This window comes from Lichenostomus cassidix, chromosome 3, assembly GCF_008360975.1.
Source record: "Lichenostomus cassidix isolate B80296 chromosome 3, HeHo_3.0, whole genome shotgun sequence".
In the NCBI taxonomy this organism is placed as follows: Eukaryota; Metazoa; Chordata; class Aves; order Passeriformes; family Meliphagidae; genus Lichenostomus; species Lichenostomus cassidix.
The window spans coordinates 24,519,871-24,545,217 of record NC_139483.1 but is presented as its reverse complement, the minus strand read 5'-3'; the positions used below and the strand labels follow the sequence as shown (position 1 = coordinate 24,545,217).

General features: G+C 44.9%; 2 protein-coding genes across 4 annotated transcripts in view; both read left to right on the top strand.

Moving 5' to 3' along the window:
* THADA (THADA armadillo repeat containing) overlaps positions 1–17,597 on the top strand; it is a 217,139-nt gene extending 199,542 nt beyond the window's left edge. For all 3 annotated transcript variants that reach the window (XM_085054961.1, XM_085054962.1, XM_085054963.1), the window contains 2 exons: positions 12,497–12,663; positions 13,830–17,597. In XM_085054961.1, coding sequence (XP_084911087.1) covers positions 12,497–12,663; positions 13,830–14,168 — 506 coding nt within the window. In that variant the 3' untranslated portion in view covers positions 14,169–17,597. The remainder of the gene's footprint in view (positions 1–12,496; positions 12,664–13,829) is intronic.
* A 1,063-nt stretch (positions 17,598–18,660) lies between these two features.
* Positions 18,661–23,251, top strand: ZFP36L2 (ZFP36 like 2 zinc finger CCCH-type). Its single transcript, XM_085054973.1, has 2 exons — positions 18,661–18,944; positions 19,493–23,251. Exons 1-2 carry the CDS (start codon positions 18,894–18,896, stop codon positions 20,912–20,914), a joined length of 1,473 nt encoding a protein of 490 aa, XP_084911099.1. The 5' UTR covers positions 18,661–18,893; the 3' UTR covers positions 20,915–23,251.
* The last annotated feature ends 2,096 nt before the right edge of the window (positions 23,252–25,347 follow it).

Genomic DNA, 25,347 nt, shown 5'->3' with positions numbered 1-25,347 from the left:
TTAAAGTTCAATTAGAGCCATCCATGGCAAGATGAAGTAGAATGTGGCCTTTCCTGAAGGAAAGTAATTTGAAACATGCAGATGGAAAAATGTTAAAGACAGGAGTCTTTCTGTTAAAGACAAATGTTGCAGTCACAATGTGGGCTCTAACTTCAAATGGCATTATTTAGTAAAAAAGGAAGAAAAGTTCTTTGAGCAGTGAAGTGAAGAAAGCATGGGTTTGGTGGGGTTTTCTCATGGATTTGTTTCTCAGGTAAGTGGATTTTCTCATGTCTGATGACTGAAGTTTCATCCTTTCCCTAGGCATGACAGCAGTAGGTCTCTTTTCTTGACCCAGCTGGCAATTTCATAGAAACATGAATTAATATTTCTGATTCCCTTATTCTTTTTTTATCAAACTGGATTGAAACTGCTTCACAAGTTGTGGTGGGAAACACATACACTGAAGTATGCCTCCTGATTTCCTTATTTTGTTTAAAAATGGAGAAAATATCCCTTTGATGCTGTTTAATATTTCAGATTGCCAGTCTGATTGAATACACTAGATCTGTTACTCATTTCTGTGCACTGAGTGCTCCTTTCCTCTCCCCTCACTTTTCATCCTCCATGGTTCTTTCACCTTTTCAACAGATCTTGAATTGACCTCTGTAAACTTACAGCCTTCTTTCTCTCTCATTTGTCTCTTTGTAATTTGTTTTGTAAATGTAATTGTGTGAACTGAGTATTTTTATAAGGAGGGTTGATGGGCTGTTGTTGTTATTGCCTAACACTCCTCATTATGAAATGGTTTTCAACTACTTGTGTTAATCTTTACTATTTGGTGCTGAGATTATTCTATGCTGTAAGTATTTTTTGTAATTTGGTTTATCAAATTACTTGGTTTTTGTTCCCATAGACATGAATCTGCATAGGAAATTAGGAGAAAACTATCCTGCTATAATTATGCAGGCTATGATAAAGATTGAAGGCCTTTTCTTTGAATGCTGCTACAAGTGTAAGCTTTGGATATGCAGGATATTTTTCATAAAATATGTACAAATTTGACTGAGAAATAGGACTGTAAGATGCTATACTTTTCATATAGATAAATATACACATCCAATAGACACTGAAAGGAGCCTAAAAGCTAAAACCTCCAAAGATTTCTGTGTTCACTAAGCAGCTTAAATTTCTTTGCTCCTGAACTGCTTACCTGCAATCCGAGCAGGGCTGTGAGGATGCTCTGTGCCAGAGCACAGCCTCAGAAGGACTGTGCAGCCTTGGCTGTAGGGAGCTCTGGTCCAGACTGTGTTCAGATACTTGAAATGTTGAAGGTATAGATTTCTTTTTTCTTTTTGGACCTTGCTAGATTATACATATATGTTGCCATCTTCCTCCTCCAGTCTTTCCCAACAGCAATGATATTCAGCACATTGCAAGGTCAAGTATCCAAATGTTAGGAAATCCAACTTTAATTCAGCCTTGTAATGCTGGATGTATGAAGAAGCAAGAACAAGTAACAAAATTACTGCTTGGGTTTTTTACAGAAGTTCTCTAATTCAGTAGCTGGTGAAGATTTGCTCTGGTGATGAATCAGAAACATACAGTGCAGGAAACTATCATCTCCAACAGCACTACTAGCTCAGCTGTAAGCTGAATGTGATAAAGAGAGAAAGACAAGGATCGCAAGAAGGGACATGCGAAAGCTATTTAGTTTTGCCCTTGTGATTTGCATTCTATCCCTGCCTCTCCCAGAGAGCTGTTTTGTGAAGGTAAGCAAGTCATTCCAAGCAGTTTGGAAAGGAGGTCACTATGCTGAATGCTGGATTCCTTGCAGGCATGATTTGCAGGAGGTTCAGAGCACACACAGCTGAAGCCAGAGGGAAGTGCATTTTGAATATTAAAGCATTATGGGGTGCTGACTCCCCAGTGAAACAGGTCATAATGTCTCAGATTAGACATCTAAAACCAGTCAAGGTTTTTTAATCTTCATGACTGTCTACTCTGCCAGCAGGATAGTGCCATTCCTTCTTTCCGTGCAGGTCGTTATAAATGATTTATGAAGCACTCCATATCACGATGAATGACTGAGAGTCCCAGGTTACTTAGCCATTCTGTCTTCCATGCCTATTTAGAATATTTTGGATTATTTTGAATAAGAAAGGTTCAAAGCCATGTATTAAATGAGTAGAGAATAGAAAGAGATTTCTTCCCTGTGATGGGGAAGTCCCTGGTGGTGTTGCATAGTTCATGTCTGCATTACTACGTGATACACAAATGTTTTAGTTCTTGTAGTGTCTTGTGCAGGGAGCACTTACATTCAGCACACTGGGGAGAGCACTCAGCACTATCTTAGCTCCTTCTCAGTTGAAGAGGCACAAACCAATTGCTCAAAGAACTTTGAAGGATATGTAGAAGACAAATGTAAAATCGGTATTAGACAAATATATTGGTATCTGTGTTAGATTTTCTATTGAAGCACTATTGAAGAACTCTGGTTACTGATTGAGTACGATTTATCAGTCAAAGAGTCTGTGTATATATTTACACGTTATGCAAAACTAAGCAGCTCCTGCTCCTGACATAAATTTACTTGGAAGAAGGCCTCAAAGTAATTCATACAAACCTTGTTAGGATTTACTGGTCCACCTGAGCATGCCAAGGCCTCTGGAATGCTGTGTCTGCTGAAGATGCAGATGAAGTTGCAGGGAGCCACCCCACCAATGTCTGGGATGGAGATACACTAAGTACCTTGGAGCCTGCTAGAGGATGCCCTGGTGACAGCTAGGAGTTTCCTAGCAAATCTTGAGCCAGCTGCTGTGCATTTAGAATACAGTTGTATGGAAATGCCACAGCCTGAGGTATTTCAAAAAGAGAGATACAAGTAAGTCATGCAACTTCCAAAGAGGTGTAGACCTGCCTATGTAAATGTTCTGGGTCTAGTCCTGGGTCACTAAAGGTGCAAAATCCAGAAGTCACCTAGGTGGCAAGAGTTGTGTGAAGGAAAAAGGGTGTGAACAACTCCTTGAGATCTCTTTAATTTGAACATCATCTTGGGAAGATACACTGAGTCCTGATTCTAGAAATGCCTCAGTCACACTAAGGTGATTAGGATCAGCAAGCCTTTAATGTGAACCAAAACTTGTGGTAGTAGAGTGAGGCATATTTGTGCATAGTCTCATTTCAGAGTATTTCTGAAAGGGCAAAAACCAGCTTGCTCTTGAGTGAAGTCATTGGTGCATGATCTTCCCATTAAAAAGAGCCAATGGTTCTCTCTTGGAGTGAAAACACTCTTTTAAAAATGGAGATGGATATTTTCCATTCAGGATTGAGACTTGGGGCTGTTTACCTGTTAGACACCTGCAGGAGAACTGCCCCTAAGTGACCTGTAATTACTGAGTTGTTGAATAGGATCAACAGCACCTGCCTGTCTGTACGACTGCAGCTCGATAGTCTGGCTGACTTTCTTTGTTGCAATGTCAGAAAACTTACAACAGATCTTACTATAGAGCATTGAAAGCAATTTGTAAGTAGGCACTGGAAGGCATTTTGATCTTGACAGAAAAAAGGAAGAGCATCCTCTTGGTCATTTGTACTAAGCCTTCAGTGGGAATGTTTTGTGGTCCTGGTAGCTTCTCACGTTACAGAGTGTTTGCAAACTTGAGTGTATTTTCATAGCATTGTGTATCTGTGTACATATATCAACAAAAAGATAATAATGTGAGCTGTTCTTTACATACTTTTCATCCCATAAATGACATCTGAATAAGAACAGACAATCTGGGCTCTGTTGGAAGCTTTTCATGTAAGGGTGATTGGGTTTTTTTTTCATCAGGCATTCATTTAGCGAATGGTTTCTGTAGGGTTTTGCTCTTTAGGTGTTTTCTCTTACATGGTGAAGAAATAAGTATAAAACATTGGCCAGTAAAGAAGCTGAGACTGTATTACAATAATTTTTACATAAATTATACAAAAGATTTATGGCACTTTCTGTAAGAGCAATTTTATAGCCACTTATTTTTGAATGTCACCCTTTTTTAATAAGTAATATGAAATAAAGATAAGAATTAAATCATCTTAAAAACAGTGTTCCCCCATACTACTACGTTATATGGTATCAGAACAGATGCAAAGACTGAGGTACTGAGGTCTTCAAGTTGCTTTTTTGCAGTTCTGCTCAAAAATACCTTCATTCAGTAAGTCACACATACACTTGAATCAGATGTGTTGCAGTGAGGTAGCAAATGTCTTCTCTACTCAGATGTGCTCAACAGTTTGCAGAAATCTGCAACTCTGCCTTGTCCCACCCTTTAGAGAGAACTGCTGGAAAAAGGATGAGAAATACCAATGTAAACTAAGTTTAAGGGGAAAGTGTAGAACAGGATTAAAACATGATGTAACCTAAGAGGCCTTGAAAATCAGAACATTTTTCAATATTCTAAAATTACTCTAAATTTGAGTTATTCAAAAGTGCAGAGCTTGCTTAGCAGTTGTCATCAGCTGAGTCAAGCTTGCATCTAGAATGAGGGTTATAGCACCAAAAAAGTATAGTGTTGTATCAATACTCGTGTAAAAATAAATAGCATCTTTGTGCTTGTATTTGTGTCTTGCAAAAAATTCACCATCATACACTTAATAATTCACATGAATTGGTTTAATCAAAGAAGAAGGAGAGAGAACTTCTGCATTGAGACTTGTAATTGTCTTAGCAAGATTTACTGGTGTGTCTGGAACTCGTTAAAATCAGTAGCTTTTGCAGGGGGAACTTTATATTGCTTCTTTTTGAAGAATTACATTATATAAAAATGTGTAAGCACTGCGATTTTTTACTTTGTATTCCCAAATTTATGTCAACACCTTACAAGTTGTTGTCAGCCCACTTATACAACGTTAGATCATCACATGGATGAAGGAACTGTTTGCTTTCTAGAATACAATGCCACTAATTAAAGTTGAAAGTGAATGGCCTGAATTAGAATCAGCTCATCCATCAAAGACTGGCTACTGATTATTTACTGACAGTGCTTCATTTAGCTCTATTAATTACTCAGTGGCCCTGTTACGTAAAGGTCATGCTTGAAAAATTAAGAAAGAATACATGAAAAATTATTGTATGTGCTCAGTGCAGGAATCTGGAAGTGGTTAATGTTAAACAGAGAGTTCACATGAATAATCTATCAAATGTTTTTTCTTATCAGCGTTTTAATTGTGAGTAAACAGGAGAGTAGCTTACAGATCTTGATAGGCTCCTTATGCAGGCTGTGATGGTCATGGCTGTGACTCTATCGCAGTAAAGCAAAGTCTGTCTTTTCTATTACTGCTTTCAAAATAGCTTTTTTTTTTTTTTAAGTGTTCTGCCCAAGTTATGTAGGTTTACAGTTATTGCAGGGAGAAGAATTTTTTGTAATTGTTTTTTTGTTTTTGTACTGAGTACCCACTCTTTCCTTATTCCTTTATCCTTTAAATAATAAGCCTCTTACCATAATTTCCCAGATGTTACTCTAAAATTCCATCTCTGATACAGAGGTAAATGTGTCTCCTACAGCAGAGCTATAACATACATCTCATTCACATTCAGTCTTCATCAGCGCTAAGTAAAAACTTCTAGTATTGCATCTGTATTTACCTTCAGTTTTTCTAATAAATAGATAAATTGAGTTTAAAAAAGTATGTTCTCATTGGCACTGTTTTAAAAATTAGCTGAATAATATTTTTACCTTCTAAAAAGGAAAAGCATGAGTTCTGTGGGTTTAGGCAGGGGATATTGTCTTTCTTCTGTTTAAATTAGAACATGGCTTGGGGGGGAGGTTCTGCAGAAGTGGTAGTGTAAGTGGTGAAGTCCAAATGCTCATTTCCTCTGCAGATCTGTGAGCTGTAGTTGTTTTGTAATGAAACCCTTTGTGTACAGGAGCATGGCTCACATGGGAAAATCTTATGTACACATATGTATTTAAAAAGGAAAAATAATGTAGTTACTGAGTTGAAAAATACTGTTCAGTTCACATTCCAAAAAAGGGCTTGAAAAGATGATGAATATGTGTGTGCTTTTCTGCTCAAGAAGGGACTTTAATTTTCTGTTCAGTCCTGAGCTGTAAGTTTCCGTGCTAATCAGACCTGTTATTAACTCAGATCTGTTTATAATCAAAGTCAAAGCTGAGAGCAGCATCACTGCTGCTCTACTCAGAGACTGCAACTATTAAGAAATTAGTTTTGATTAGTTTGTTTTGTAATGGTGTTGTGTTTTGACATCGTGTTGCGTGATGTCAGGAAGGGCCTCTTTTTAAAGTCATCCTGAAAAAGCATGGCTATAAAACAGACTCGGCAGGGAAATGGAAAACATATGAAGCAGTTGTACGTCATCTAGGGAATGGTATTTCTCGAGAGGATAGAAATGATCTAATTGCCTTTGATTTTATGAAACGTTATGAAAAGGAATCTGCTTATATATTAGATTTTACATAAATGGTCATTTTAAGAAGTGGAAAGTTTGATGTTTGTAACTTAAATTGACACAGTGCAATTGCAAGAGCCATCTGCCAGCCATCCAGATGTAACAGTAACCATTTCTGCATTTTCTTTCTTTTTTTTGTTGGTTGGTTGGTTGGTTTGTTGGAGTTCTTTTGTTTTGTTTTGCTTCTCAGTTGTCCTCTTTTAATCATAGTGCCCAGAAGGGTGATGGCACTCTAACATTATTGTGGAGACTGAGTGGGTGTGAAGACCCCTTTCCTTTCTATGTATTGCTGCTGCTTTTATTCTGCCCTGTTGTTTTTCTGGTGGCAAGACACCTATGCATTGTCTTGCTGTGGAGTTGCACAATTCCTGCCTGCCTACCTCAAAGTAGAATATATTTCAGCATAGGAAATGCAGTTTCTAACCTCACTTTATTTACCAGCTCTTTCAACTCTTGTGTTGGGTCAATGGGATTTTTTTTTCTTTTTTAAATTTGAAGGCTTTTTAGGTTTTGTGAAGTCCAGGCATACATAAACACAGCATTTTAAGTAAAAAATACATCTGCAGCACTGCCTCACTCAGCTCTCTTATATTTCATATGCTAAGAATAGGGGCAAGTTTGATTATTACTGAACACCAAATGAAGAAAATCTTTAATACAACAAAGAAGTGATTAGTGATTAGGTGAAATTTTCCATTTGCAGATCTAATATTACAGGTATTAGTGACCATTATGCTGAATCTGCCATCATTTGGATGAGAACCTGGTATCTTGCTTGGTAGTCATCATCTTTATAGGGATGTGTCAGAAAACATGAGATAAATCCCCAGTTTTGTCAAGCCATCATTCAGTGATCTTTGTTGCTTTAGCTGTCCACGCTTGCCTCTGAAGCAAGAATGCTCTTCATTTTACCAGGTACCATATTGATAGTGATGTATTAGTATTTATACTTCAGCGGGCAGCACTGAGGTATGAGAAAGTAAAAGATATTTTCCAGTTCAGATGGTAATGGTCTACCTAAAATACCTCCTGTAATTTCAGTTGGAGAACTTATACAGTGTATTTTCCTTAGAAAACATTGCTACTGTTGGTACCCTGTTCTTTGTGAGATTTTCTCTCAGGCTGTTACATGAAGCTTCCTTGCAGATTCACTTCTCTTTATGTTTGTTCTGAACACAGTATATGTATACAAAAATTCCACTACTCTTTGATCTAGAATGGGCTTCAGTTAACAATTTGCAGTATAGAACCAATTACAAAATGCTTTATGAGGCAAGGAATATATTCTGCTTTTCTCCTTTGCCTATATTTTATCATGGTTGTCCTTGAAATCTGTGTATATGCTCTTAATGCATCCTTTACTTCCCCATAATATCACTGAGGCTTTAACAGAGAACAATTGTATAGTTGGAGGACACGTAATAGGCTACTAGAAGAAATATTTACATCTGGCATGATCAAAGCTTTTGGAGTATATGAATGTGTATGTGGGAGGTCTAATTTTTATGTGGGTGGATTCACAAAGACTAAAACACTTACTTAACTTACTGCAGTACTTAACCCCTTTCCCTTTATGAAAATTCAATTCCTCAAAATGAAAAAAGTATGTAGTACCTGATTCTTATCTTTATTTTTCATTTTGATGAGTTGTATTAATTATTCTGCTTGTAACTACTTGTTTTAAGTCATAGAGAAATTTTTTTGGTATTTCAGCCCCTGTAGTAGCTTATTTTGTAAGATGCTTATCTTGCTCGTGATGTTTCTGCATGTTGGCACATATGCAGGTTTTCAAATTTCAAAAACTCATATTTTTAACACAGTTCTGATAATCTGTAGAATTGCTGTGGGAGGAGCTCTGCTGTATTTTCAGTTTATAGCAATAGCTACAATTCCAGGTTTGATTTCTGCAGGTTTAGTTCCTCTGGTAGTAATCAGCTGTGAGCCTCTGCCATTTGAAATTCTTTTTACTCAGTTACTTTAAATAGTTACATTATGAAAGGCTATTAACAAACACTGAGTCATTTAAATAATCTCAGCATTTTGTTTGCAAGGCTCTGATGGGGACATTTGGGATGATAGCTAACCTGGGCTAACAGCTTGCTGAACGGGGAGGTCCCGCTCTCCCTTTGGCTTCTTCCCTTCCTCCTGCTGTCCTGTGATCTTCCCTTTCCCAGCCCCCAGCTACACCAATTCTGACTGCAGGGTAACCAGCTCAGCTTGCCAGCCCAGCAGAAGAGCCCACACGCCAGAGCTGCCTGCCAAATGCCTATTGTGCTATTCTGAGCCTTAATTTTACCAGGTGATCAGCAGAGTACTTGAGCTGGCTCCCAGGTAAGGATCAGGTGCCTGGGGGTTGTGGTGAAAGGGGAGCCACCTGCCCTTTATTGCCCCTGGTGAACTTGCATCTTGCTCAGGCCACTCCCTGAAGTCATAGCATGAGTCACAAACACAGCATCATGTGTAATACGTGGCTTCTTGAAAATCAGCCCTGCCTTGGCAGGCAGATGATGATGTGAGGAAAACTTCTTGTAAACAGTTAAAGTGAGGACACATACATTTCATTTCAGAAGACACACATCTTTTGTGGGTATTTTGAAAAATTCTATATATGCTTGGAGCATCCATGGTTGTTACTTCTAGAGCTGGCGGTCATCAAAGCAACAGAACATTCTCCCCCTATGAAAGTGTTTTTTACCTATTAAATCATGGGTACCTATGTGACTTTGCTTGCTGTTACTCATTGGTATTATTACTTCAGCACTCCAAGCTTAGGGTGTTATTATATTCTTTTGGATATATGCTACATCTCTTTGTTGTCTTTGTGGCATTGGTAGTCCACAAATCTAATCCTGAACCATTCTAGCATCAAATTTGTGTGAAGTGGTATCAAAGTCAGTTAATGTCAGCATGTTCTGTAAGTAACAGCAGTGGAGGAAGCATTTCAGAAACCATGGAGCCATTCCTGATACTCTATAGGAGTGGATGGAATGAACAGGTGGAAGTCAAAATTCTTCATCTGCCAGACTTAGGTATGTTGTTCAGTCTCTGTGAACAACTGAGGTACCAAGATGCTGCTCTGCTAGCTTCTCTAGCACAAAGCCCTTGTGGGGTAGGGAGGATCTTACCCAAATTTTGGAACCCTAAGTTTTAGCATTATCAAAGTGATGTGTCTGTTTTTCTCTGGTCTCAACTGACACACAAGTTTGGTTGATCAGTTAAATGGCATCTGCAATTCACAGAAGGGTGGTCAGTGTGTTCAGGATCTTCATGTTTTTCCTGGGTGCTACACTTCCTTTGCATGTTTTTCCTGTGTTTTCTTCTCTTTTTTTCTTTGAAGAAAAAAACCATCATAAAAAAAAGACTTAACCATTTCCTTTGTTGCAACTTGCAGGATTCTCTACAAGACTGCTACACTCTGTGACCACAAAACTGCCTTTTCTTCTGTGTCATGTTTTGAAAAACTGCTAGTAAGCAAGTTCAGTCTAAGCAGAACCTCAGCATTACTTGTTTTGCTACCTCTTGGTAGTTTTCAGCATGGACACGTAATACCACAATTAGAGGCCCCAATCTATTTCTTGATGCATTTCTCAGTAGTTCAGCATTCTCATTCACAAAGAGAGCATCGCTCTATGTATTTATACTTAAGGAGACTAAATCTTAAAAAGGCCCCAGAAAATGGCAGTGCTATCTATAATTGATCCTCCAAAGCAACAGCTAACTCAGCAGTGGGAAATACCATGTTTGGATTTTAGCTCCCAGCATCACCCGTTTTCTTAAATATTCAAATACAAATAAAGTGACATAAGCAAGAGGCCTTACATAAATACTTATAATCATAGCCATTCAGGAATCATCATAAAACTCAAAAAGGTAATCAGAATTCTAGAGCTGAGTTTTAAATGTTGCATTTTGTAAGCATTCATAATCAGGATATTTGTTTCAGGCTCAGAACATCATGTTCCATTTTAATCTCAGTTCATCCAGTTCGGAGGATTGACAGTATTTCTGAGGTCCCCATGACACTTGAATGAAACTGTTTCCTACCTAAGCCTAAGTAAACAAAAAAAAAAAAAAAGAGGGCAACCATTGGGTCCATTATTTAGAGTATCAGACTGATACCAAATAGGGCACAGCAGCAGGGAAAACAAGGGGTGTTTAAAAAATAAAAAACAAGCAAACACACGCACAAAACACATCCCCCCCAAAAAAAACAAACAAAAAAACCCCAAACCAAATTAAAAAACTCCAACAAATTCCTGGAAAGGAGTGTCAGCAAAAGCAATACCTAAAAACTCCAATACCTAAAATAAACAGGGTGGAAATGTTGCACTACACCACTTCTCAAGCACTCCCTCACGGAAAAAGCTCAGGAGTGTCCTGATACAGTACTAATTCCTGACATGAAGAAAACAGATTTGAACACTTGATTTTACTGTCTAGCAGAGACAAACTGTGTATGTAGCATTATTAGTGTCACGAAGAGATTGACTGCCTGCCTTCCTGTTGCTTGTTCAAGGAGATTTCCATTTACCCTCATCTAACTCCAAGATAAAGAGGGGACCATCTGTTCTTTCTCCTCGCTCCCTTCCTTATTATGGTCCTTTGTCCTCATGGTCTCAAATACAAATTCATCCTCCCCAATGTCCTCAGTACATTGCCTGGTCTGTCAAGTACCACATACTCATCTTCCCATCGGTCTGTTATGCCCTTAGATGTTTCCTGCATTTCCTTATTCCTTGGCATTTCCTAATCCTAGTGTTTTAATGTGAGTTTCTCTGCTGTGCCAACGTAGCCCAGAAAACCTGCAGCTGGCCTGAGGCCTCAGGAAGGGTTACAGCACAGGGGTTTGTGCTCCAGCCCTGAATGTGGGTTGTGAGGGACAAGTCTCAGCTGTACTGCTGTGCCTCTTCTGTGTAGATGGTTGTTTTCTTTCATGAGAAATGCTTAAATGCAGTCACACACAAAAAGTAGGGTGTGTCTTCCATATCTGTATGGATTCTTACCAGATCATTCTGAATCTGCTGTGCTGTCTGCTCACAAATTGCAGCCTTCAAGAATGGCATGTCCTTATGGTAGCGCTGCTTAGAAGACAGACCATTCAGTGAACATTTTTCAGTTTGCTGCTGCCTATGGACAAGGGTTAATTTTGCCAAAATCCTTTTTACAGTAATATGAATTTTAAAGGGGCTTGTCCACTAGCTCTCCTCTTCCTGTCCTCTTCCCGCATCCCCTTTAAAAAAAGAAAAATATTGCATTAGTGTTACAAGTGGAGAAACTCCTACCGGTGAGCACACAGGACTTCTGGCATTTTTATATACTCTGTTACTGAGGGCAGCCCTAGGACCCCCAGAGTTAAAGTAGCATCTGCCCAAATGAGAGCAGTGAGGAAGTTTAGGGAAGAAATACAGTGTGGATGATGGCTTTGTGTACAGCTCTGGCATGACGCCAAAACCTATATAAATATAGCTCTGTGATGGTGTCGTAAACAGTGTCTGCCTTTGCCTTCTCAAACATCGTTTCTAAGCCTGTCTTCGTGCCTGATATCTCTTACATGTGTGTGTGTGTGTGTGTATATATATGTATATCTTATTATATTTAAAGAGATTACACACCAAATAATTATTCATTTTATATCCCAGCCCTTTAAAAACGTATCATGTGTTGTAGGTTTTGAGTTCCAGTGAAAATGTTACAGCAGATCTAAGGCATAGCTGTTGTTAGGCAAAAATAGTCACCATATCGTAGTGACAGGACTGTCTGGAGATGTTTCTAACAGACATATTTATATATTTAACCCCAGATTAATAAATGTCACTACATGGGCAGGAGAATAAAAAATAAAGCATCAGCATTTTCAGTTGCTTCACATATTATTCTGGAATTGAGAGAAGGCCCCAAGTGGCACAGAAGTAAACATTCATCTAATTTATCTGCAGTATAATTTATCATTCTGCATGTGTTTGTGTAAATTCGGCATCTGTTTTCAAGAAATCATTTTTGTGCTGATTTTATTTGAAAATGTTTGTGGCCTTGCTCTATATTCTTACACATATTTTCTCTCAACAGAGTTTGCACTGAGGATAGTGAATGCTCCAATGGCCTTGGATTTAGCATTTGGCATACTGTGTGAGCTGCTCCAGCGGTGGGGGCAGATCCATACTGGTGTCCTGATCCTGCTGGAGTGGCTGCTGGGAGACAGCGACCTGAAAACAGATTCAGAGCCTTCTGCCCTGGTAATTTTAACAACCAGTTGCTATAGCATGTTGGAAGCACTGTGGTTCTGCAGTCTTGTGGTAGGAATAGAATGAAATGTCTCATCTGATGAAACCTGATGATTGCTACTGCAATACTAACTGATTTACAGCCTTTTTAAAAAATTCACATGGATATTATTTAGAATGAAAAGAGTTTTATGTCTGTTTCCTAGTAATACCAGCATAAAATTAAAGAGATCAATAAGCAAACATGGAAATAAATCAAGAGTTACTTCATAAGGCATCGTTGACTGAAACATTTTGAGGCTGTAATGTAATTACATTCAGTAGTATTGCAGATGATGGCTTCCCTTGAATTTAAACTGCTGCTGAGGGTGCCAGGCACATCTGGGCATTCAAGAACAGCATTCTCCCAATGCTGGCTTTCCCAGAGATGGAATTTAAATATTTGGTAACTTCATGCCATTTTCCATATGACTGGTTCTGCACAACACATGAAACAGCCCTGCTTACATCAGTCACTGACTTCAGAAGGATTATTTCTGTAAAGATGAACTTTGCCACACTGGTTCTGTAAAACCTATTACTGTATAATACACTGTGTTCTTTTTGTCTTGAAAAGACTGTAAAAATCAAAATAATGCTGGAAAGTAAACCGGAAGGAGCAGGAGCAGCTACATCTTTGAGAAGTTTGTTGACAATTAATATAACCCATGAATCTTTTCTTAAGCCTGTGGTTTAGGTATGCATTTCTGATGTTTTACTGACCGATGTAGTTTTCCTTTTTTCATTTAATCCAGTCAGAAAGCTCCATGATATAGCAAATTACCATAATGCTTACAGAGGCCTTTGTGAAATATAAGACTGTTTCATAGGGGAAGGCAAGCACATGTTAAGGATTAGGGCTACCATTTACTTCCACTATTTCCCAAGGCTTGTGCCATAACTGCCTGATTTTTGAAGGTAAAATTTCTTTGGCAAAGTAGGAACCTTTTCTGTTGTGTTTTCTGAAACCTTTAAAAAAATGCATATGAATTTTTACCCTTTTTTTAATATAAAAAGCTGTTCTATGACAGTCTCTATTGCCATTGTTTCTGTACTACTTTTCATATCTTTTATGATTTTATCATTGTTATCAAACCACAAGTCATTTTCTAATCACTGTTCATTTTTGTTTTACTAAGGAAGAAGATGATTCCCTGTTTGATAAAGGGGAAGTGAATTTTTGGGCAGAGAAGTTGACTCATGTTAGACAACTTAGTAAGCACCTTTTACATCTGATATCAGTGACTCACCTCACCTTACCAGATCACGGGGAGCTTAGTCGACTATCAAGAACAGCACTGGACCAAGCCCAGCTCATTGAACACCTTCTTGCAGCTCTACCTGTGGCTCCAGAATTTTCCAGAACTCCAGAATTCACAAGATTGGCTATTCAAAAGGAGAGAGTATCGGTCTGTCTTAAACTATTAAATCTGCTGAAGTCTGATGGCACTTGCAAAAATGAAAATCTGGAAAAGTAAATTACTAAAAGTTCATCCTCAGGGAGCTGCACACTGGATGGGCAGGGAGACTGAATTCCAGCAATGTTCAAGGAATTAGGAATTGCTGTGATGACTCCAGGCAACCTGCAGTACCTTCAGTATTCAGGCTACAACTACATATTGTATATTGATTAATTGTCCATTGTTTATTTTGGTTTTTTTTTAATGGGATGTGCGGTGGGAGACTTTTCCTTTTAAATGCATTTGCTATTTTTATCCAGCTGAGCATTGTTTATTACAGCTACTGTAGGAAGCAACGCAGCTAAACCTAATATTTTCCATTCATCCAGGTGCAGGCCACCTGTAGTTCTGTTACGTTTTATCCCACATTTTTACCTCCTGTATCTTAATACCAAGAAAAAGTTTATTTTTTGGTCTCTTTTCAAGATGTAGCATGTTAATTATTAAATTAATATGCCTTTTTCTTAAATCTTTAAGTGTTTCTAATAGAAAAACAAACTGTGACTTCTTTGTTTATGGCAATTTTTAGAGTACATTTTAAATTTTACTGCATTTTCCTCTGTAGGAAGACAAGGATTTTCACTTTGGTAGTAACCTTGCTTTGCACATGGAAACAGCATTAGTTAGGCTTCTGCATGCCTCTTTTCTCCTTTAAATCAAATAACTACTTTCATAAAATGGCTCTAAAATGAACACCGCTGTGTTCAAAACAAAGCAGCTGTTCCACTGTTCCATTGCAAACGAAACAGTTTCATCTTTACTTCAAAACGCCTTGCTCTGCAAGCAGGTCTGGAGAGTGAGGTCCTGCTGAGAAGTGTTTGGCCCTTCAGAAGTCTGTCAGAGGTGTTTCTGTGCTGCAGCCCTGCTTTTGGGAGATGCTCTCACCCTGTGCGGCAGCTGTAGGGACTATTCTGAGTGCTCCAGGGTCTTGCTGTGTGTGAAGCACAAAAATGCGTGTTCTGCGTTGATTTTTTTTTTCCCCTGCAAACTGGAGTTGGATTTCAATATGAAAATGAGACATCAAAAATAAATGCTGATGAGGAAAGGTTGTTACTTTCCTATAGCCAAGGGCTGCGACTGAACCTGTGGCTGCGGCGTGGCTGGACCCACCACACCACCGATGTGCGCCCCTGCGCGCTGCCATTTCCGGCTCCTTGGAAGAAGAACATGTCCGATGGACGACCGCTTGCTTTCATCCTCTTCACCTGACGGTGTCCGAGCGCAGTTCAGCCCTACATCTCGGTGACGCCCCGGCAATGCCTGGGCACTTCCCCGGGCCCGGGCCCGCCGCAGCAGCTCGGCGTGCTGCCCGCACGGCCGCCAGGTGGCGCCGCAGCACCGCCTGCACGGCCCGCCATCGGGATGGCCGGGATCGGGATCGGGATCGGGATCGGGATGGCCGGGATCGGGATCGGGATCGGGATGGCCGGGATCGGGATCGGGATGGCCGGGATCGGGATCGGGATGGCCGGGATCGGGATGGCCGGGATCGGGATGGCCGGGATCGAGCTCCCGGGGTGCCGGCATAGGGCTTAGCCTCAGGCTGGGTGCTGCGGTGCCCGATAGCCAAACGCTGCTCTCGAGCTTAAACAGACTCTGCTGTAAATAGAGCTGAGCTGCCGTGTTGGGGCTAGTGGATATCTGAGCACTGCACAAAAAAGCCCCGACAAACGGAGTTTAGGAATAAAAGTTTAATACTTGCTCTTAAGTTTCCAGGATTCAGGGTTATGTATATAAGATGTAATTTACGATGGACCTTGAAGCTTCAACAGGCAGAAGAGAAACGCTGGAATCTGAAATGATGTTTCACAGAATGCCCGTTATCCAACTTAATGAGCCATGCTGCGAGTTAGGCTAAAAATTAATTTGTTTGCATCTGGTTTGAGCTCCTGGGGTAAGAATAGGCCAGATTATGTCTGGAAGCCACTCTTTAAAAATAGTCAAGACCTGTACAATTAATTAACAGCTGCTGATTTTGCCACATCATTCCATCATTTTAAACTGGTGTAGCAACAGCTTCTGTAGTAGGAGACAAAAAGAACACTGTATGTAACAAAATCACTGTAAAGTTCTGAGACCTTGCTTATGTCCGTAGATAGCATAAGCCTATCTAGTAACATTGGCTTTTTTTTCTTTTTAATTGGGTAGAATTTAAAACTTATATGCATATATACTTGATACTGGCAAATTGATAAATGCAGACAGGTGACAGCATAGTAATAGACACAGTGACTGTAAAACTTGGTGAAGCCTTGAGGACTTGGTTAATCAGTTACAAAACAGCTCGAAAACTCGGTCTTCCTTATTGTGGTTTTAAGATGCAACTGGAACCTCTGTCATCCCGCTTGCGTTTGCAAGAGAGCAAATAGGAATTATATCAGTGCACATACATTTCACCACACGGTGCTGATGATGGGTTACTGTGTAACTACTCAGTGAAGAACCTTTAAACCCTGAGCAGCGATTGCAAGAGAGGGTTAGCAAAACCTGATGCCAGAGCACTTATCGGCCGTGTGTTTGATCAAAGTCAGTTTATCAAAGTATTCCTCCCAATGGCGTTGACACATTGATCCGTGCAAGACTGTCACGGTAAACTGTTCCCTCGGTTGGCTGGCGGGCAGGAGCAGCTCCGAGATGGTGTTTCCATCGCAGAGTTATGTGGGAGGAGGAAGAGTTTGAACTCGGGTCAGTGCGGAGGCGACTCCGACCGGCCCCGGAGTAGGTTATAGGAAACCACGCACGTTACGGCTGCAGCCCCGCGCTCCGGCGGCTCCCCGTGTGCGGGGCGGTGCCTGTCGCCGGGCCGGGAGCTGTCGCCCCCCGGCAGGGCGGGAGGAGGGGAAGGAGCGGGAACGTGGGGTGGATGTGTCCCGGCAGCGCTGCGCGGGCCGGCTGCCGCTAGGGGGCGCCATGCCCCCGCCAGCCGCGCGGCCAGCAGCCGGGCCGGGCCGGGAGCGGGGCCAGCAGCCGAGCCGGGCCGGGAGCGGGGCCCAGCGAGCTGCCGGGACATGGCGGGGGAGCGAGATCGGTGCTTTCCGCCGCCCGGCTCCTCGTCTTTCCCGGGGGATTTTCGATCCCCGTCGCCGGGCTTGTCCGGCCGCGGGTGACGGCTGGCGGGCGGTGGCAGGGTCCGGGCAGGATCCCGCCTGCAGCCTCCCTCCCGCGGCGGCGTGGGAGGTGGAGGTGGAGGGGAGGAAGCGAAGGGCCGCGTGAGCCGCCGGGCGGCAGGGCGAGTGCCAAAGCCGCCGCGAGGGGCTCTGCTGACACCCCCCGCCCCCAGCCCGAGCTTGCTTTCCTTTGCAAATGTGTTTTCACAGCGCCGCGCTCCTGCTGACGTGGTCGGGTTTGCTCCCTTGGATTTCGCGGGCCTGCCATCCCGGCTCGGAAGCTAAAGAGGATCAAACGCCTCTGCTGGCTTTAGCAGCCATAAAACTTTACACGTCCGTCCATCTCTCTTCTCCTTCCCATTTGTCCCGGAGCCGAACAAACGCGGGAGGGGACGGGGGTGCAGAGGAGCCGCCGCCGTTCCCACGTCGTGTTTGCGCGGCCTTATCGGCGCTGGGGGGGCGGGGGTGTTTTGCGCGGCGGCTCCCGGCCCGCCTTGGCCGGCGGCCGGCTCCGTCCCGGGAGAGAGCCCCGCCGCGGGGACCGGCCGCTGCCTTCGCCCGCGCCCCGGCGGCGGGGGGCATCCGGCGGGGGGCACCTGGGGCGGCGGCGGGGACACTCGGCAGGTCACAGGACCCTGGCGGGAATGAAGAGGGAAGGGGGTGGACGTGGGAGGGGTGGGGGGCGCGGGAGGGAGATGCGACAGGGTTAGGTGGGGGTCGATTATCAGCCAGGCCGGTGCGGAGTTAACGCCACCTCGCCTGCCCGCCAACCTCTCCCGAACTCCAAACAGAAAGAAAAACAGTAAGCACCAAACCGACCTCCCTGGGAAGAGGGGAAGAGCGGCGGGGCGCGCAGCCCGTGCCCGGCCCTGTCCCGCCGGCCGCACTGGGGCAGCGCCTGTCCCGACCTTTGTTTCAAGCAATTACATGGCAAAAGTTTATTTTCGGCGGGGCGGGAGAAGTGTCCCCGGCGCTTCCGCGCCTTTTCCTCGGCCCCGCGCGTCCTCCGCTCGGCGGCAGCCACCACCCGCCCGGGGACGCGGTCGCCGTGCGCGGGCAGCTCCCGGCACCCCGGCCGGGGCCGTGGCAACGTGGGAGCGTCGCGTCTTTGGTGCGAAGAGGGGCGCTCCACAGGGGCCGAGCCCGTAGGGCGCCGTGAGCTCTGCCTCGGCTGGTTCCCCGCTCCCCCCTCATCGTCCCGCCCGCTCTGCGGGCGCACCACGCTCGGGGGTACCGAGCGCTCAACTGCGGCACAGGCACTGCCAACCAACCTGCCCCGCCACCGCTGCCTGCGCCCTCTGCAAGACTCGGACAGCCCCGGCGGCGGGGCTGGGGCGGGGCGGGCCCGGCGGGCGGTGGGGCGGGCGGAGCGGGGCACCGCCCCCGCGACCGTCGGCGGCCGCGTTTATATGGGAGCGGCGCGGGGCGCCGCGGAGTTCCCGCAGATCGCCCGCTGCTGTGCAGCCGCCGTCGCCGCCTCGGCCCGGCACCCGCCGTCCCGCCGGGAAGGAGTCGGGACCGTTTCGGATCTCAAGCAGACGGCCCTCTCCTATCTAGTCGTGGCTTTTCCAAACCCTCCGAGGAGAGCGGGATCTTTCGGTCCTTCCTGTATATCCGACCATTACAGGATCTAGAAATGTCGACGACACTTTTATCTGCCTTCTACGACATTGACTTCTTGTGCAAGGTAGGGGAGAGCGCGTTTGCCCGGGCGGGATGCGGGCTGCCGCTGGTGCGATGTGCAAGGCGGCGCTCCGGGCTGGCGGGGCCGGGGCGGCGCGGCGGGGCGGGAGGCCCCCGCCGGGCCGGGCTCTGCGGGCGGGTCGCGCACTGACAGCCGACCGGGGACAGCGGCTGACGCAAGGCTGCGAGCCCCGGAATGCCGCCCCGGTGGTCTCCCGGCGGCCGTGTTCGGGGCGGGCTGGTCCTGCAGCCGCGGGGGAACCGGGCCGCCCTGCAGCCCCTGCCCGCGTGTTGCGCTGCCGGGAGGAACTTTTGAAAAAAGTTGCAGATGCAGCAGAGCCGGCGCGGGAGCTTCTCCCCGGCGCTGCCCTGCCCCGCCGGCGCTGGCGGCAGACCCGCTTAGCGGGGCGCTCGGGCGGCGCGACCCCCGCCCCGATACCCGCGGCGCGCCCGGCGGTGCTGCGTGGGGAGCCGTGGTCGTGGGCAGGCGGTCACCCGCAACACCCTCTCTCTCTCCCGCTGTCTCCCCCTCCCCTCTCCCCGCCCCGGCAGACGGAGAAGTCGCTGACCAACCTCAGCAGCATGCTGGACAAGAAAGCCGTGGGGACCCCGGTGACCCCTCCCAGCTCCAGCTTCGCGCCGGGCTTCCTGCGGCGGCACTCGACCAGCAACCTGACGGCGCTGGCCGGCGGCTCCAAGTTCCCCAGCCCTACCGGCTCCAGCTCTTCTTCCACATCCTCCTCCTCGTCGTCGTCCTCCTCCTCCTCCTCGTTCGGCAATCTGAAGGAGACGGGCTCCGGCGGAGGCGGCGGCAGCAGCAGCCCCACGGCCCTGCTCAACAAGGAGAACAAGTTCCGGGACCGCTCCTTCAGCGAGAACGGTGAGCGTAGCCAGCACCTCATGCAGCAGCTTCAGCAGCAGCAGCAGGCGGCCGGCAAGGGGGGCGGCTCCGGCGGCGGCGGCGGGGCTCCCATCAACTCGACGCGCTACAAGACGGAGCTGTGCCGCCCCTTCGAGGAGAGCGGCGCCTGCAAGTACGGCGAGAAGTGCCAGTTCGCCCACGGCTTCCACGAGCTGCGCAGCCTCACCCGCCACCCCAAGTACAAGACCGAGCTCTGCCGCACCTTCCACACCATCGGTTTCTGCCCCTACGGCCCGCGCTGCCACTTCATCCACAACGCCGACGAGCGCCGCCCGGCGCCCGGCGGGGGCACGGCCGCCCCCCCGCCCGCCGCCGCGGCCGGGCCGCACCACCACCCCCCGCACCACGCGTCCCCGCACCCCGCCGGCAGCACCGGCGACCTGCGCGCCTTCGCCCCCCGCGACCACCCGCTGGGCGGCGGCGGCGGCTTCGGGCACCCGCGCGGCGGCGGCGGCGAGCGGCCCAAGCTGCACCACAGCCTGAGCTTCTCCGGCTTCTCCGCCCACCACCACCACCACCATCACCCCCCGCACCCCCACGGCGCCGCCCCGCCGCCGCCGCCGCCCGGCACCCGCCTGGACGCCGCCCTGCTGGAGAGCCCCGGCGGTTCGCGCACGCCGCCGCCGCCCGCCTCCGCCTCCTACTGCGAGGAGCTGCTCTCGCCGCCCTGCGCCAACAACGCTTTCGCCTTCTCGGGGCAGGAGCTGGGCAGCCTCATCGCCCCCCTCGCCCTCCACACCCAGAACTTCGCCGCCGCCGCCGCCGCGGCCGCCGCGGCCGCCGCCTATTACCGCTGCCAGCAGCAGCCGCCGCCCGGCGGGGCCTGCCCGCCGCCCCCCGCCTCGCCGCCCTTCAGCTTCCAGCCCCTCCGCCGCCTCTCCGAGTCGCCCGTCTTCGACGCGCCTCCCAGCCCGCCGGACTCGCTCTCCGACCGGGAGAGTTACCTGAGCGGCTCCCTGAGCTCCGGCTCCCTCAGCGGCTCCGAGTCGCCCAGCCTGGACTCGGGCCGCCGCCTGCCCATCTTCAGCCGCCTCTCCATCTCCGACGACTGAGGCAGCGCGGGGCAGCGGCCGGGGGCCCCGGGCGGCCCTGCAAGTAAGTTACCTAAGAGCGAAGAAAGCGAAACCTCTCCTTCCTCTCTAGTTCTGGGTTTTTTTTATATATCTATCTATCTATCTGTACACCGAGAGCTGAACAAAACGAGAAACAAAGCATTTTGTAAAAGGGCAAGTGACACGAACTGAACAAACCTATTTTTATAGAGAGACCTTGGAAGAAGGGGATTTTTGTTTCGGGGTTTTTTTGTTGTTGTTCTTCGGAGACAAGTTATGATACGCACCAGCAGCAGCCATTCCATCTGTGTTCGAAAAAAAAACAAAACAGCATTAGAAAAGACAGCACCAGAAAGCAACAAACAATCCGGGGAGCGCCGGTCCGCATGCCCAGCTCCTCCAATCCTGCAGACACACAGAAAAAAGTTACAAACTAGTTTGTCTTTCAATCCAGTTCAAATAAAAACACAGAACATACTAAACCTATAAGCTTCTTTTTAGGAAAAAAAAAAAAGAAAAATCCAACATCCTGCCAAGAATATGCCTTGATAACAACCTTCTTTTTTATATATCTATATATTATTATTATAACAAATGCTAAAACCTTCATTCCAAAGTTTAATATTGGTTCCATTGCCACCACTTAGTGGATGTTTGGCTTAGAACAATTTTTTTGTTGTTGCTTTATTTGGAAGCACTCAACTGAGTTTAGTTTGTAATTGTTGGAGAATAACTGCTGATTTTTTAAAAATTTTTTTAGCTGTTTGAGTTGATTGCATGAGTGAGTCACTGCACACAACTCAATATGAAACTATTTAACTTATTTATTATCTTGTGAAAAGTATACATTGGTAATTTGTTCATACTGTATTTATCGGGTATGATGAAAAGCAATAGATATATATTCTTTTATTATGTTTAAATTATGATTTTCATTATTAATCGGCAAAATGTGGAGTGTGTTCTTTTCACAGTAATATATGCCTTTTTGTAACTTCACTTGGTTATTTTATTGTAAATGAGTAAAATTCTTAATTTAAGAGATTGTATGTAATATTTATTTCATTAATTTCTTTCTTTGTTTACGTAAATCTGAAAGATTGCATGGTTTCTTTATAGAAATCGGTCTCGATGCTGTGGAAGTAGTTTGCGGAATTTCTATGGGTTTTTTTAGAATGTAAATGGTTGTAGCCCGTCCGAGTTGAAAAACGAGAGAAAAAAAAAAGAAAAAAATCAGAAAAAAAGACTGACTTAACAATCAGACTTCAAAGTGGCAAATCTAATTCAGACTTGTTTAAAATAACCAAAAAGTATTTTTGTTGCCTAACTCCACCAATCACACTGTGATAGTCTCAAAGTATGTAGCAATAATTGGGGGTCCCAGTATTATGTCTCACAGTGCCTTCTTGAGGGTCCATGCTTGCCTTAACTGTCTCTCAACCAAATAAGTATTTTTCTTAATGCTTGAGATAATTTGAATGTAGGGATGGGTTTTAAGTACAGCAAAATTTCGCCACTCTATTTTATAAGAACAGAGGCCATCTTTGGATCTGAAACTTTATATAATACAGGAACATATCTTGTTTATTGAATTCCAAAACCTGTAATTTTTTTTTCCTAATGTAGAAAGTTGGGAGTTTTCCAAAACTTTCCTGGACGGTGGATGAATGAGCAGTAGCTTAGTTTTGTTTGTACATAGGTACAGATTGAGCACTATGTACTCTTTTGGACTACTTTAACAGAAGTATGTTTTGAATGTAACTAAAGGATAAGTCAACTTGAGTTGTAATATATTTTTCGGGAGTCAGTTCACTACAAATTATGTGAGACTGTAAACTTTGTACTGTAAATGTTTTGTAGTTCTCCCAATAAAATTTTTTGGAAAAAAAAAAAAAAAAGCCCAGTAACCCTTCCAAGTGCTGAAGCCCTGGCTGCCAGGCAGGAGTATTTCTTGCTAAACACCACAGCCCCCCCAATCACAGATATGTCTAGCTACAGATTAACCAGTTTGCACTGCCACTCCAGTCTGCTCCTGCAGCCCTCGCTGGTCGGTGGCCAAAGTTAATAAATGCTTCCAGAAGGTTCGGGAATGTCAGCGGTGTACTGAATCCTGCTTTTCCTTTTTTTTTTTTTTTAATTTTTAAAAATATTTTTAAGAGGATGGAGAATCAAACCTTTGCTGCTTCTAGTGTAACAGCTGGAGTGGAAAAATCTAGTAATGGCATTTATCAATCACATCGCTCATGGGCTATGTGAATGTGCCATTAGCCTTCGTGGCTTGTTTGGGGTAAGGAGGAAATGGCAGTTTGGGTAATAAAAAGGCATAATTAAGGTTTACCCTTTGTCCCAAAAGCTTTGTTCCTCTTCACTCGCAGGAATGCGGACTTCTGCCTCAATGCTCCCATCACCCAGCTGAGGGCATATCTGTGTTAATCGGGCTAGCATTAAATGTGCTAATCAGTTTTCAGGGCTTGGGTTTTAAACAAATTACCTTTTCGAGGGTGTATTTATATAACTAAATACTTGGCAGCCTGGGGACTGTGTGAGTATTAATACTGGAAGAATTTTGGCTAATATCTCCACAGTTTGGCACCCTATTCCAATCAGTCCCTTAAAACTTTTAAGTCACGATTTCTACCGGCTTATTTTTGTTCTTTTGTCATACTAATAATAAATGTTGTTAACATTATGGCATCTCTGCACTGCCTGGGCCGCCACAGCACTTTCTATAAATACAAGGTAGAATGTAATACCGGTGCCATATGTTTGTGTAACAAACCTTGGACTGACACTTAGTTTAAAATTAAAACAAACGTAAGCAATGTATGACAACACAGCCCAGCTACAGCAATCAACTTTTTTTTAATGGATCCAGTCTGACATTTTGGCTCAGAATTGCTCCCTTTGATTGCCAGACCAATTTCTGGTGAAACTTCTTTTTGTCACTGTCTGTACAGTGGCACTGAGCTCTGATGGGTCCTTCCCCAGGCATCCCTGGTACAGATGCTTTGGCTGGAAGGAGCAGGCCCTTGCCAGTGTTCTGCAGGAACAGAGAGTACCTGTTGGTTTGGCCACTGTCTCAGCTGATGTCTTAACCGACTTTTTGGGATTTTTAAGTTGATTTTCACACTAAAGCATTAACTAGGAGTGTGTGCCTCTTTTAATTTCTGATTTTCTTCTTCCCTAGGTACATTTTTTGCTTCTCTCTCACCCACCTCTTCCCCTGAGCCTGCCTTTTTCTTGCCACAGTAGATAAGGACCTTATTTATTTCTATGTTTCCCTTATCTAGGACAGCTGTACTCACATCGGTGCAGCACTTTCATCTTCCCTGTGGTTTTCTGTTGGTTGAACAGGATCCTGGTGAGGGTGCTGGGGTTGGCTTTGGTGTCTCCTGTCTGGAAGAGGAGCTGTGGAAGCTTTACAGCAGCTGCCCCACATGAATCACAACCCTGCTGGTGTCAATGCCAGCGTTCTGTGAGTTAAAAAGTTGCTGCCAGGATGGGATGGGTGATGGCCCAGCAGTGTCTCCCAGCTGGCTGCTGGCGTGCCAGCGTGTGGGGACAGCTGGGCCCGAGCTGCTCTGTGCCCAAGTGACACTCTGAGGCCTGTGTGCTGCACCCTTTTCTGTTAGTGTCTCCAAAGTGTGCTGCAGCCTGGCCTGTCGCAGCATTGATGTCCCGCTGTTCAGAAATCCGGGAGTCCTTGAACTGGGAAGATAAAGTGTCTGTTTCTTGTGCTACACAATCAAGTTTTAACCTTTAAACTGGTGACTTATGTTGTTGACTTAAGCAAATGTTCTCTTGCTTTCATTTCAAAATTCAGCAAAGTGTGTATAGCTGGTCAGACCATTCAGAACTTTCTGAGACATTACAATAAATCGATAAATACTGTGTAAAAAAGAAACTGTTTTTTTCTTCAAGAGCCTTGTGTTGAGAAGGAACTCTAAGGTTTCTGCTATTGCCCATCAGAGTTGTGATATAATAGCTGGGCCACTTAAAATTACTTTGAGGACCTGGAAAATGGGGATTTTACTAATTTTTGGTTAGGACTGAGGCTTGCATGTTTATAGTCAGTTTATAATCTGAAATAAATTGTATCAAATACTTAAATTGTCTTTGGTAGAAATGGATGTAATGGTATTGGTTTTGAAATAGGAATTGATTTAACATGGTTTGGTTAGATCAATAAGGGATTTTCAAATGTATCAAATCAGTAGTTTTGATTTTTACTCCCTAATTCTCTCAGCTTTTTGGGGCCTTTTGTATTTGTTTGGCTTTTCTCAGCTTGCCTGGGCCAGGTATACACTCCCAGCAAAAACACACTCCCAGCAGTGACCCGTGCAGCAGGAGAATTATTTTTTGTTTTGCTACTATAGCATTAAAGCTAAGGGACTTCCACTATATATTTTTAATTGTATGATCTGTCTTTTCTT